General features: G+C 37.6%; 1 protein-coding gene across 1 annotated transcript in view; it reads left to right on the top strand.

Moving 5' to 3' along the window:
• Positions 1-1,081: 1,081 nt before the first annotated feature.
• LOC139941497 (calcium/calmodulin-dependent protein kinase type IV-like) overlaps positions 1,082-15,435 on the top strand; it is a 38,428-nt gene continuing 24,074 nt past the window's right edge. The window contains exon 1 of the mRNA XM_071938030.1: positions 1,082-1,459. Coding sequence (XP_071794131.1) covers positions 1,317-1,459 — 143 coding nt within the window. The 5' untranslated portion in view covers positions 1,082-1,316. The remainder of the gene's footprint in view (positions 1,460-15,435) is intronic.

Here is a 15,435-nt window from a genome sequence, read left to right as displayed (position 1 = left end):
GGAGTTGTTACATAAGAGTGGACTAACCACTGGGACCTGGTTGTTAATGATTTCATGTCTAAAAGATGCAAGTACTGCTTCAGACCTCTTTATTCAAGTACATTTGTAGCAGCAGGTTTGGGGAGTTGTTACATAAGAGTGGACAACCACTAGGACCTGGTTGTTAATGATGTCATGTCTAAAAGATGCAAGTACTGCTTTAGACCTCTTTATTCAAGTACATTTGTAGCAGCAGGTTCGGGGAGTTGTTACATAAGAGTGGACTAACCACTGGGACCTGGTTGTTTATATTTTCATGTTTAAAAGATGCAAGCACTGCTTCAGACCTCTTTATTCAAGTACATTTGTAGCAGCAGGTTTGGGGAGTTGTTACATAAGAGTGGACTAACCACTAGGACCTGGTTGTTAATGATTTCATGTCCAAAAGATGCAAGTACTGCTTCAGACCTCTTTATTCAAGTACATTTGTAGCAGCAGGTTTGGGGAGTGTTACATAAGAGTGGACTAACCACTGGGACCTGGTTGTTTATATTTTCATGTTTAAAAGATGCAAGCACTGCTTCAGACCTCTTTATTCAAGTACATTTGTAGCAGCAGGTTTGGAGAGTTGTTACATAAGAGTGGACTAACCACCATAGGACCTGGTTGTTAATATTTTCATGTCTAAAAGATGCAAGCATGTGCAAAATGACGTCATAAGGTCATTCTCGCTCGGGTATTCTCCGATGGGCCGAACCGCTGTGGAGTTTAGTATTTAGTGCCTTCCGAGTTGATTAGGCCCCCCCCCAAAAAAAAAAATAAATAAATAAATAAATAAAAAATACCAGTTGATCGTTCCCCGCCCGCATCCTTTTTTGGGGCCGTATCCTTTGTGTTTACTATACATTTAGTTATGTTTCGATTTTTGTATAAAATAAAATAAAATTGAAAAAAGGGCTGTTGATCAAAACTTCAAGAGCGCCCTCAATCCAGAACACTGCGTAAAACCGGTAGCAACTTATTAATGCGCATGCCCACATTCATTAAGCAGGTGGTTATGACGTCACCACTTCGTTACGGGGTCCCATACATGAAAGCTAAAGTCCGCGACTTGACAACAAAAACTGCTGTGCCGCTGAAAAGGCTTAGTTTACGTTTCACACCAATAGGTCGACAGTTTATTTTCACCACAGGCCGAGTGCAAACACATTCAGACGGGCTTTGGAAAAACATCACAGGATCCATTTCTGGAGTTGATTTTGAGGCGTAGTTGGATTTTAAGAGGGAGGTCTGACAGTGCGAGACGAAGGATTTCCTGGGGAAAATCTGTGCAGGAAATGCCAGCGAATCCAACCCGTACTCCAGACGGGGGTAGTCGACTTACCATGGCGAGTACAGCCATAAACAACACGTGGATACACGAATCCAAGAAGGTAGAAACATTCGAAGAGGCGTACGTCAAGGGCAAAGAACTTGGAAGGTTTGTTTTGGTTGTACTATGGATTTTTAATGTGTGTGAATCTCCTTTTTAGAGAGAAATTGGAGTGAATTTTGTTATCTCTTCCCCTTCCCATTGACACTTGACAATGCAGCCCGTGTTTTGGGAAATCATGTGGCTGTGTGTCGTCACCATGGACATGATGGATGGATGGATGATGATTAGGTGTCACTATGTCACTGCATTTATGATTAAGTCTGAATAGTAATACATGTAATCTAATACAGGTGCATCGTCAATCATTTTCCATTTTACTGCCTTAGCTTTAGGGAAAATAACATGGAGACAAACCTGGAGTTAAATATTGGCCCGTTTACTTCAAAGGCATTCACCCAAGGTTTGCATGACCAAATAGTTGCGATAACGTAACTCCCGGCTGCAGGTACGTAGATGCTCAATAAGACAATTTACTTAGGATATGAGAAGTCCAAAACAGCGCCCTCGCACGAACTGCAGGTTGCCGACTTCTACTCCCCGTTTTACGAGACCGTAGTCGTGAGAGCGGTAGTCTCGCGGGACCAGCAGTCTCGCGAGAATATCGCGGGAATCGCAGGGAGATTCGGAACGCTATCACTGCCACAGAAATTTAACGACTTGTCCACAAGTCTGTTCCCAGTGGAACTTGAAGGTTGTAACAAAAAGTTACTGGAGAAAGGGCGTAAGCAAGAAGACTAAGTGTGAATGTTTGATCGGTTTATAATTGGAAGGTTGAATTTTGGATGGGAAAACATGTTTAAACAACCTTTGCATGATGTGAGTGTGTAAACATGTTTAAATTTGCATTCCTGGGAATGGGAAAATTAACATTATGTTCTGGGGGTTTGGCAGCAAAAAATTTAAGCAGTAATGCCATATATTCTTGAAGGCAATTTTATTGCATTTTATATGACCTTCTGGCTCTGGGGAAACATAATTTGTGTGCCTGGAAAAAAAGCTTGGCTGGAAGAAAAAAAATGGGTAATATAATTTGCAATATTCAAATGAAAATTTGAGGACATCAGTCAGATTGTGTAAGCCAACGCCATGCATGTATGCATCACATAGTCAGTGGTGGATAAACAGAGATTTGTTTACCGTGTTATAAAGTAATGCATATTGATGAGAGATGGCACATTTCTGTCGTAAATCCCTAGAGATTAAGTTGGTAGGACTGGGCAATCGGCTTTCCTCCTTAATTGGATTTTACTATTTGGAATTATTAAACGGGAGTCGAAAGACTCTGAATAAGTAAGCAGCGGGGCAAGCTTAGGGTTTATAAATTATCCACTTAGCATTAGCAATTTACTTCAGTCTTCCAGATGATTAACATTAAAGATCTTCTCGGTCAAATTTGAGGGTTTATGTCATTAAGATATTTAAGCTGATTGTCTAATTTGAGATTCATTTATTTACTTATTTATTCAATATGGGGCTGTTTATAATGTCACTATTGTGTAGTAACAGGGCATCAGCATTTTGGTTGTTTTATGTGTGCGTGTCTGTACTAGACTATAAAATGGTCTAACGGGCACGGTACTTCAATTCAAACTGGTAAGGGTGTGACAGATTTGTCATAGCAAAGAGCGCGTCAAAGGGGCATTGAGGCAACTGTATTTGAAGTGCGGGTGATAATTTTTTGCTGCACTACAAAATTGCCACTGTCGTAGACGTAGTGCTTTCCAATGGGGATTTTTTTTCTCTCTAAATTGATTCAAAACATGGATCCTTAACAGGGGATTCCTAAAACAAAATCATCAGGAAAATATTTGAGATTGCCAATTCTAATGTGCAGAAGACGAATTGTGGCCGGGTGTAAGCCAAAGCAGGGTTGTCTGGGTATCTGGGACTCCCATTGTGGAAATTTAGACTGTGTGGCCATTTGGGTTAAAGGCAGTGGACACTATTGGTAATTACTCAAAATAATTATTGGCATAAAAACTTTCTTGGTGACGAGTAATGGGGAGAGGTTGATGGTATAAAACATTGTGAGAAAACGGCTCCCTCTGAAGTGCCATAGTTTTTGAGAAAAGTAATTTTTCACGAATTTGATTTAGAACTTGAGGTCTTGAAATCCATGAATCAACCATCTAAATGCACACAAGTTCGTGTGACAAGGGTTATTTTTCTTTCATTATTACATGTACATGTATCTCGCAACTTCGATGACCGATTGAGCTCAAATTTTCACAGGTTTGTTATTTTATGCATATGTTGAGATACACCAACTGTTCTCTTTTTGATAAGTGCACTGGTTCTTTTACCTGCATAATACACAACACACGAGACCAGCGGCTTTACGTCCTATCCGAAGGACCAAGCAATGGTTAAGTGTCTTGCTTAAGGACACAAGTATCATGACTGGGACACAAACCCACACTCTGCTGATGAGAAACACCTGAGTTTGAGTTGGGTGCTCTTAATCGCTCGGCCACGACACTTCCATGATGGTAGGATTCCCAGACCTCTAATTGTGACCATGGCCCAATTTCATAGACCTGCTAAGCACAAAAATTTGCTTAGCATGAAATTTCTTCTTTGATAAAAACAGGATTACCAACAAAATTTCCATTTGTCCTGCTAAGCACAAAAAATTGCTAAACATTAAATTTCTTCCTTGATAAAAACAGGATTACCAACCAAATTTCCATTTGTTGCATATTACTTGTTACTTGTTTGCTTATTCAACTACTGTTTGCTTATCCTGAAAATCACATGGACATTTGGTTGGTAATCCTGTTTTTATCAAGGAAGCAATTTCATGCTAAGCAAACTTTTGTGTTTAGCAGCTCTATGAAATTGGGCCCATGTAGGTTCAATATCCTAACGCTAACTACATGCAGCTCTACATGTAAAGTATGTAGAAGCTTCCTCCATCATAGAAGAACACACTAGTTCTCACCTTGAGTACAAATTCCTTTCAGAGCCATCACTTTTTCACAAAAGAGATCATCACACTTTGCACCTCTAGGAATTCTCAATGCCTAATCCTTATTGTTGGTACACAATTTTATTTTCAATCACCCTGTTGATCTTTTCTTCTATTCTCCTCTTTCAGTCTGGAAAGCCCTCTATATACAGGGATTTATTCAGAGTTTTGGAGAAGGGTTTAAGATTGATATAGTGCTTATTATAGGATGTCATGGTTATTTGTTACGGTCAAATAAAAAATATAATGTGTTTGGCATCCTGTCTTATGGGAAAAAAGGAAGGACAAGTTTTATTTTTTTTTATTTTCACAAAATGGCCACCCAAAACATTTTTAAAGACAACTGGCTGGGCGATTTAAAAAGATAATTGTCTGAGATTGTTAAAATGTATTATTATTTTTTTTTTTTTTGAAGACAGCCTCTAAAAATGAAAAGCTAGCAGGTGGCTAAAAACAACTTTGATTTTATTTGGCCTAATGTATTTTAGCCTTCTAGAAAGACTCTACTAGAGTCGAAACGTGAGGTCATTAACTTCTTTTGCCACAATAAAGGAAGGTTTCTCAAAGTTGTGATTATTGTTCTAGTACAAATTACAAATTCAACTTCATCCCTTCCTTCCCAATAGTATCCAGCCATAATATTTACCCATCTCGTGCCCCAATAAACTCCAGCCAGATTGCAGCCACTGCATCTAATCTCATCAGCTGACTAGCCCTATACAACTGTACACACACATAGAGCGGGATTAAATCTCCCTCTTGATACGTTTCCAATATCCATATGATGCTGCCATGATACACATATTATTGACCTGATTACTAGCTGATAGACGCGGTCCCTCCTCGCCCTGTCTCGGTGTTTGGCCGAGCAGGCGAAGCGCAGGTGGCAGAAATTGATTCCCTTGTGCCCATACGAGTATGATCAATTAGTCATAAGTCAGTTAACATGTTACCTGTGAGCGCCACACAGTTTCACGATTTATAGTGAAGGACACATTGACATTTTGGTGTGATGTGTTTGTCACTGAAGTGTTAAATAAATGATGATTATTTCTGAGCTTTGTTGAGGTTTTTTTCGCGATGAAATATGCAGAATAAGTGATATTTACAAACAAATGATTAGGGGGACAGATTTACTTATAGCTCTGTAGGCATCTGACAATTACTGTGAGATTCAGAATTCATTGGCCTATTACCTAAGGGTCTGTAACTTTGCATAAACAAATCATAATCTGTGTCATTGACCTGTTGCTAATGACTTGTGTGGACATAACTTAAATAGATTACCGGGTATGGATCATGGAGGAATCCTTCCTCCTTGGATGGTTGCCATATCGTTTTTATCAAGGGAAAATTTCCTTCCTTTTCACCCTCAAAGTATACCTACAGTTTTTGGAATTGTTCAATTGCATGTAGATAATAAAACTAACATCTGAAATTGAATTTCAAAAATGGTCGAATTTTTGAGATATTATTGCTGAAAATCGTTAAAGGCAAAGTAAACCTTTGGTTCTCTGGAACCGTTTCATGGTAATAAAACTAACATCTGAGAATTAATTTTAAAAAAAATTCAAATTTTTTAGATATTGCTGAAAATCATAAGACTTATTTGTCCACGCAGGAAGAACAATTCTTAAAGGAACACGTTGCCTTGGATCGGTCGAGTTGGTCTTTGAAAAGTGTTTGTAACCGTTTTTTATAAAATGCATATGGGTAGAAAGATGTTGTAAAAGTAGAATACAATGATCCACACAAACATGCCTCGAAATTGCGTGGTTTTACTTTTACCTTGTCGACTAACACGTCGACCATTTATGGGGGTCAAAATTTTGACCCCCATAAATGGCTGACCATGTTAGTTCGCACAGTAGAAGGAAAACCATGCAATTTCGAGGCAAACTTGTGTGGATCATTGTATTCTACTTTTAAAACATCTTTCCAACCATATGAGTTTTATAAAAAATGGTTACAAACGCTTTTGTTTTGACCAACCCGTCCGATCCAAGGCAACGTGTTCCTTTAATTAGAACTACTTGTGTTTTTTCAAACAAAACTCTTATCTTTTTACGTATCCGCATTACTTCAAAGGGAAATGTTTGTCAAAATGCTGCTGTGTGCTTCTAACCGACGGTTTTTATTGCAATTAATTTTAAAGGAGTGATTATCAAATCATAATGTATATTTCCCTTTAAAACAGTTTCACAATGTCCGACTGCATTCCATCTTTTTGCTTTTCATTCACTTTCTACTTGACTGCATCTGTTCTCTGTTATGTGCAGTAGTATGTGTGCTTGTGCATGCATTGTTGTCATTATACCCTTTGGGAAACACTCTTCCACTAGGGTTGAAACACGAGACCTTTACAAAAAATCCTGGAAAAAAGTTTTGACTGTCACTTTTAATACCTCTCAAGTATTGATGAAACTATTCAAAATCAATAGCCTTAATTTATGGTTACAGAAGCCAACACAGTCAGTACATATGTAGCACATTGCACACATTTAGCATATGGCCATTTACCCACAGATCTTCAACATAATGTGTAATCTAACATGTCTCAGAAAAGGTACTTCACCCATGGTTACACACGCTACCTTCGGATCGGGAGCTGTAGGCTATAAAAGCGTTTATTGCGAAATTAATATCGTTGGAAAGATATTTTTAAAATAGGATATGATGATTCGCACAGATTTCCCTGGAAATTGGGGGGTTTTCCTTTAGCATGATGGGAAAGAGTTTTAATGGTAGTTCAGTGTAATGTCATTTAGCGCCTTGACCACTTCACACCCTGGACACTTGGTACCTTTTTCAAGACACTTCCTACCTTCTTACAAGTCACTCTGAACTTCAGACCGATGCGGGACTTCTGCCTCATTTTGTATAAAAAAGGAAATAAAAATGGAAAATCGCAATGTTTAAACAAAAACAATAATTGTTATCCTTGGGAGAAAACATAGTTTTTTGTTTTGACAAACTTGTACGATACAAAGCTACAGAGGGACACGCTGACGGTACAAATTGATCAAGTTTCAAAGTGACCAGTGTACTGTACAAAGTGACCAAGGTTCAGAGTCTGTGTTGGGTTAACTGCACTTTTTTACACAGCCAAACAACCTGATTTCAAAGCCAATTCTGTAGTAAAACAAAAGCATTTAACAATGATTTCCCTGTGGGAGGGATGGAGATGTTTGCAGACGTCTTCCCTCATAGAATTAAAGAAAGGTCAGCTACTCAACTTATACTCCATTTGCAAACTAAATGACATTTATATTTGTGTTGCCTGCGGTAGGAGCAGTTCAAACTTTTTGTTGGCGCCACTCCGATGCACACATCTAGGGATCAGATGTGGGAAAAAAGGGGGGAAGGTGTAAGGTTCACTTCTGATACCATGACTGTTATTGTGTTGTCACCTTCTCTTGGGTTTTGTTTGTAAATCTTGTCAGACTCTCTTGGATTCACCTGCCATCTTTGTCAGTTTTCCGATTTGTCATTTTGTACGATGTTAAACCACCTTTAAAATCTTGGCATGGGGGCTTTCAAACAAGCATCTTTACTGTTTACCTGGCCCCTACAACATCATTTGTTGTCACAAAATTATGATTGAGCTTAATAACTAGAGTCAAGGTACATGTAAATGTGCTCTTTAATAATAAAATAAAAATTATTTGTCAAGTTACTGGTACATGCTATTTATTTCAATATGTGTATCAATGTTTACTTACATTGTCTATCTGCAGGGTTAATGTGATAATGTCCATTCAGTTTATAACGCAATCATTGCAATTGACTGTGCTGTGTTTTTGAAGAAGAAAAAAAGGCAAATCATTTGATTTGATCTTAACAGTTTGTGATGTTTTTTTATCAGACGAATCACTGGGAAAACAGTGGGCCTGGAATTTGCAGTCAGCATGTGTCAGGTGTGTGCTGGTGCGCACTGTTTACCCGCTATTTGGATTTATGCAATTGGGACTTGTCTACCTGAGGCAATTTATAAACAGTTGGGCTTGATTCTGATCTGGCGGTCGAGTCAGGTTCCCCTTGTGATGTGTAAATATAGAACTGCACTATTGGGGCATAGAGTCTTTGCTCTATGATTGGGGTAAATATAGGATCCTGGGAGTTTGGTTGTAGATTTTCTTTTTTTCTTTCTTTTTTTTTTTTTTTTTTTTTATAGAGTGCTTGAAGGGGGGGGGCATTGTTTTTCCTGAGTTTTAAATTCAGTTATATTTGTCAATGCTTGGTGCTTGATGAACATACTTCTAGAAACCTAACTGCTTGACCAAAATTAACACTGGACTGCGGGCAAAAGGGCAGTAATTTTAGCGTCTGGCCTTTCTCGTGACCGGACAAGCCCTGTGGTACTTTGTTTTTCAATTGAATAAACAATACCTCACTGAATATCTCTGTTAGGATCAACACTTACACATAAAACAAATGAGAAGGATATTCCCTCATTGTTTTGTTTTTTTAAACTCATATTGATTATGGTCTTGCAATTACTAAATGTGGCCTTGAAATATTTTGAGCTATGAGCTCTGTGGCAACTATTAAAGTTTTGTTTTTTATCTATCATAATTCATAAGTGTGGTGTAATTCTATCTTGTTAACCACACTCACTTCAATCAGTTTTGCTTCAATGATTATCAGATGTTAATAGAAAATGCATTGGTGCATTTGTTTTTCAATTTGCCGCATCAAAACATCCTGGAGAAAAAAAGAAAAAAAATATATGTATTTTATTAAAAAAGCAACTGCTTTTGAAATTTGATGAAATTGTCACAGGTTGGTTTAAAGTTGCACATTGCACACACATTTCTCAAAATTGTACTGGTTGGAATTACTCCTTATCCTTTTTGAAAGAGTTGTTCACGGTCTAAGAAATCCACAGTGTGTTTATATAAGTGAGTAGTGATTATAAAAAAACCATAAATTGACGAATTTTGGAAACACAACCGGCAAAACATATATGGTCTGCCATTTTGTGGAGTAATGCATAAATGGTTCTTGATGGACAGTGTTCCAATTTCAAGATTTATGCCACTAGTTTTATTCTCCTATTAAAGCCATTGGACACTTTCGGTAAACAGTATTGTCCAAAGGCCCACACTTCGTGTATCACAACTTATAAAATATGAAATAACAAACCTGTGAAAATTTAGGCTCAATCGATCATTGGAGTCGGGAGAAAATAATGGGAAAACCCACCCTTGTTTCCGCACGTTTCGCCGTGTCATGACATAATGTGTTAAATATGAATTCTCGATATCTCGAGAATTGATAATTATTCTAACGTTTTCTCAAAAAGTAAAGCATTTTATGGAATAATATTTCAAAAGAAGTCTTTCACCATTACCTTCTGTAAACCCTGTAAAGTTACTTGTAAATCTGTGAACTTTTGTTTTCTGTTCCGAAAGTGTATATTGGCTTTTAAATGTCTTTCCAATCATGTTTTATTAACACATACACTTGTTATGCCCCAAGGGCCCAAAGGTGTATTGTTGACTGAAAATTAAAGGGCAGGATTGAAATTTTGGTTCCAGAAAAAGCCAATGACGTATATCATACCTTTAATGTACTTTGCTTGATTCTAAGAAGCAAAGCGATCCACTGGCGCAGTTGCCAACAACATCTTTAGACATGATTCGGTTCCGGCTCTTGATCAAGTTGCCCAGCTAGGGTTACTCCCTCGGATCCACTTAACCCCTGTCAGTGTTTACATACAGGCTAGTTGGATTTCATTGCAGTATCATTGTACAATGATGGTGTTCATAACATCTATTTCTAGCAGGTGTTTGTACCATGGTACATGTATCAACCCAGTTAACTTTAGTGGGAGCATGGAGGATTGGAAGAAAGTGGGAGCATAGTGTTAGCCAGAGGGGTGTCTGGGTGTCTTTTGGACACCCTGTTTTTAATTTGGACACCCTGTTTCATCTGTCATTTACATGTAAATTTATTGTAAGTGAACAATTTGGACACCCAGTTTTAAAATTTCCAGCAAATTTGGACACCCTTTTACCAAATCCTGGCTAAAACCTTGAGTGGGAGTGAATTTGTTAGAGGAATACAGTTTTACTGTTTACTTTATCTCAAACAGGGACCCTGGCATGCTTAAGACACTCTCTTCTCAGAATTGATCTAACATTTCATGGTATACTACCAGTTTACTTGCGTGGAGTGAGTTTAGTGAATTGGAAATATCTAGCTTTAATGTTAACCATACCCCTATAAACTGGTCAAGATTTTGAAGGAAAAAAAAAGTGAAAATCACAAAGTGTTGTTTTCAGGAGAGTCGCATTTATATGAAATTACTTTAGTATTTACAAGTACGGTACTGGTTTTATTATATCAGTACTGGTAACTACATGGTACATGCTAAAATATTTTTCATCTCTTGAGACAATTTTGTTTGGTGACATAGTGTTACTCATTTGTCAAAAACTACAGCACCTCAGCAAGTAATATTTTAAGAGAAGCTTTCTACCAGCATTATCTTCAAATCGTGTAGATTAAATGTAAATCTGCTGAAATTGTGGTTTTTTTTTTGTCCTACAAGAAGTACCCAAACCCTTTAATTCATGCAAACTATCTGCTTTCTATATAAAACAATCATTTCATAGGATTCACAGGCCTGTATGCTTCGTTTTTGAAAGGGCAAGGGCACCAAGGCATTTTCTTTTTGGTAAGGGGCACCCTATGATGAAATTGCAAATTTGTACTGGAGCATTTCAAGGGCACCAAGGCAATGACCAGTAGACACGGAGGCAATCGCCTTCGTTGCCTCCGTGAAGTATCAGGCGTGGATTCATATCTGTGGCATTGTATTGTAGTATTTTTTTTAGTAAACAGATAAAGGTCAAAAGGTAATGTTTTGGATAATTTGATGTTGTGTTGTCGCCCTCCAAACCATTCTCTTGTTATTGCTATTCCCTTCGTTGTAGCTTTTAATAATAAATTGGCTCGGTTTCCATCTTGCAGACAAAAATTCATTCAGCAAAGACGAAGTGCCCCAGATTGAGAGTGCTTGTGTTTAACCATGGATGTAATTACCGAGATTACTCGTCTGTCAATTCTTCTATTTGAAGATCCACATGGTTAACTTCTTTATTATAAAGGCCCTCAAATGGGCTGCATGAGAATGAGGGAGCTGAGACGTTTTAGGTTGCCTTTTGTTTTGCCAAGGATGACATGTTTAAAGGTTGAGATGGTAAATTTATTCGTGAGTTATACAGGCATCTTGTGTGGCTATTCGTTGAAAGCAAAATTTTTGTAAGAGCGGTCTTGATTAAACTGCATCGTACACGTAGTAAGTTGTCTGTTTGTGCCAGGTTTTTATGTTGGAAGGGCAACCTTGTGTTGATTTGTATGGGCAACCTTGTTTTTATTTTGTAGGAGCAACCTTGTTTTTCTTTGAGCAACCTTGTGTGTTTTGTGGCAGTGGTGTACACATACATATGTAGCAAGTATGTGATTTCTTCGTTATTAACCGAAAATAAGCTTGGGCAATAACACGATATTATAGAATATCGCGATACTAATTTGGAAACGATTTCGATATCGGAGCGATATATAGGGATATATCGCGATATTGATTAAGTATCGCAATTTCGCGATGTCTTTCCTAGCTGAGACATCTTGCACCCCATAGGTTTGGAGTAAAACCAGAGGAATAGGTCATTAGAACACCTCTCTTATGCTATGACTGTCTCTTCTACAACTTTCACTGGGAGTTTTAAGACTGATGATGTCAAATTTAATTAATCGCGAATATCGCGATATATTGTCGGCGATATATCGTGAATAAAATAAATCGATATCGCCCAAGCTTAACCGAAAATCCTTTTTTTTTTTACAACTATGATCAAATTCGTAAGAAAATGAAGATAAAACCACATGGATCATACCAGATTGCAGAGTAGGGCTTTCAAAACCAAAGTCAAGTGTATGTACAAGCAGGCTTCGCACATGGAAGCTTTCGCGCTCGCAAGCATTCACACTTTGCGCTCGCAAAAGCTTTCACGCTTTGCGCTCAAAGTTCTCTTTTTTTTTTCAACAGCCTAGAAGATCCCTGAACATGGTTTATGAGATTCATATTTTTAGGCAAACTTTATTGATTTCAAATCAACCGGGGCTTTTCAGCTGGAATAATTTTGCAGGATGCTTAATTACTACCATTAGGCTACCATCTTTTAATAACAAGGACACTTTAAGAATAGAAAGTACACAAGTGCTTTTTATGGGTCATGACCATAAGCAAACAACATTGGAAACAACATTCAGTTGCTTTCCATGCAAAATAATAGCTCTTGATACTCCACAATCCATTCCGTACATTGGCCAAAGATTTCCAGATTCTGATTTTAAGAAAGCAAAGCTATGTGTGTGGAATGAGATTTACATTGCAATGGGCATAAATTTTTTGAGTCCAAAGGTTTGGATATGCGGATAGATTCAGAAAAAAGGTATGTTGATCCACGCTGCTTGTGAATTTAATATCTTGTTCGAATATTTATTCAGGATTTATCTTGGGTATACACATTGGTTCCTCTTTCGGTTTATATGTAATTGAAGATCACTTCAAACTGTTGATCACCGACAAAAACAAACAACCGATCTTCGCATCAGGCATTTTCTGTTTTTTATTCCACAGCGTGCACTGTGGTTAAAACTATAGTCGTTCAGCATGCATATATAGCACACAGCTCTCAACAATGACCTGTGCGGCCAAGAAAGTGCGCAGAAGTGCTTATATTAAGGAGATTGAACCGGGTTGCCGTGGCAACTGCTGGCACTCCACTACACAATGCTCCCAAATCAATATGCTGCATCCGATAAAAGCTGCTAAACTCTGCATCGATTGCTGCCACTTTAGGGTCTAGATGGGATCCCATAGGGGAAGGCCAAATTGTATTTAGCAGGGGGGGGGGGCTTGATGGGGGCCAGGGATAAGAGGTGTAAAAGTACCAATGGCTTCACAGCAGCGACATAAATGTATGCTGGGATCCAGGGATGTGCAAATGCCAGAACAATTTGGTGTGCCAGATTTCTAATGTTATTCCCTTGTATGCTGTATTATCAGTGGATTGTGGAATACAGACTTTGGGTTGTGTTGTTGTTCAAACCTTCCATGCTTAAAAGGGTTTGGCACTTTTTGTAGATCAAGTTTTTGTGGTGGTAATGTTTTTACCTTAGAACTTTAAATGGTCAAAATACAGCTCACTAGCTCATTGAAAACCCAAGGTTAACAGCAAAATAATTTGTATGTAAAGACAGGTGTATATTTTGTTTTTTACTTATGTGGACAGATTCTTCATTTCGTGAAAACACTGCCGATTTGTACGCCTTCATAAAATTTAAATTTAAAACAGAAAGCAGAATTTTGAGACAAATAAACAGAAAGCAGAACTTTGAGCCATAATTAATCATTTAACAAGGGCAAGTTTTTTTATCAGTTTGTGTACTTTTGACTCGTGACGTGCTTCAAACTATTTGCGGGTTTATTGTTGTGTGTAATAAGATAACGTTTGTTTGCTTTTGATTTTGAAACTATTGTTCAAGAAATGTTCAAAAGATGCACTTTGGAAACACCAGCTTTGTATTCACATCTTCCGAATTAATTTAGTCAATTTTTTCAAGTTGATTAATAATTGTGAGGTAGTTATTTTGCCTGCATGTCAAATTAACTCAATTTAAGGCAATTCCTCCTGTCGACTGAACAAGCTTATTCATGAAATTACACATTTTCTAGTTATTACTAAGTTTAAATCATGTGTTGTGAGATTGCACAAGGGCAATTCCAAGCAAACATGGACATGACACCAAAAAATCAAATTTTTGTCACAGCTTTCTTTTCCATTTAGAAGTTATAGCTAACATATGAAATAAATTTATTTTTAGTTGCTGACAAGGAATGCACCCAGTTTTGCCAAATAAGAACTCAGCTTGGGCTCCATGTAGGCGTGGCTAAATTGACTGGAAAACTGTGACTAATGTGACTGACTCTAATGCGACTGACCATGGTTTTGCCTTGTATACCTGAAGGTTCAAGTTGCTGACCATAAGTATCCTGTTGGATACTCATGTATAAGAGTTGTGTGTTGCATGTAGTAAAACTTTCCTAAGTTTTTTAGTTAGAGGAAACTTTTGAATTGTGACTTATGATTTTTGCCATGTCCTTTTCGTGTAATGCGACGGACCGCTTTTTACACTGTTATAACACCAAGAGCACAAAGCCCACAACATTTCTAATATCATCATTTCAAAGCCTTGGGTGTCAAGTACAAATCAGTCTATAAACTTAGTGGAAAGAATATCTCACACAGAACTACTAGCACCAAGTTCAAGAAATTACACAGAAAAGGGTAATGCAACTGACCATGGAACTGCCCATGGAACTGCCCACAACAATAAGATACAATAGTTTCTGAAGATAGAGTTAAACAAAAATGTTGTTCACCATAATATTTGACAAAAGTCATAATTAATTTGGTGATAATGTTTAGTTTCTTTACATGATGAATGATGATATTAAACTAAACTAGCTGAGTCGGTTTTCAAAAGACATGACAGCTTATGAGAAAATTCTTCAACTTGGACTCTGGATTGCCTCGCTAAGATTTCTTTCTCCGTTCACAGAAACCGCAAAATTTCATTTGAGCAAGTTTCAGATGATTGAGTAGAAAAGCTTTTTGATGAGTTATTTTAATAACGAAGAATTTGGTGTAAATTACTTCCGATTGAAGGAAATTGTAGCTCCGCATGCTTGTTCATGATATGTTGTTGCACAGCTCTGTTATTATTTTGTTTTCTATCTTTTTCCCCCTTTTTTTAAAAATAAGTTTGCCCTAAACAAAGCTAAAAGCCACTGTTGGTATGGGCTACAAGAAGCAAGGAACACGTTGCCGTGGATCGGACGAGTTGGTCTATAAAAAGCGGTTGTAACCGTTTGTTATAAAATGCATATGGTTGGAAAGATGTTTTAAAAGTAGAATACAATGATCCACACAAGTTTGCCTCGAAATTGCGTGGTTTTCCTTTTACTGTGAGAGCTAAC

The sequence above is a fragment of the Asterias amurensis genome, chromosome 9, assembly GCF_032118995.1.
Source record: "Asterias amurensis chromosome 9, ASM3211899v1".
In the NCBI taxonomy this organism is placed as follows: domain Eukaryota; kingdom Metazoa; phylum Echinodermata; class Asteroidea; order Forcipulatida; family Asteriidae; genus Asterias; species Asterias amurensis.
Note: the sequence above shows the minus strand (reverse complement) of the source record. Positions and strands in the feature narration are given on the sequence as shown.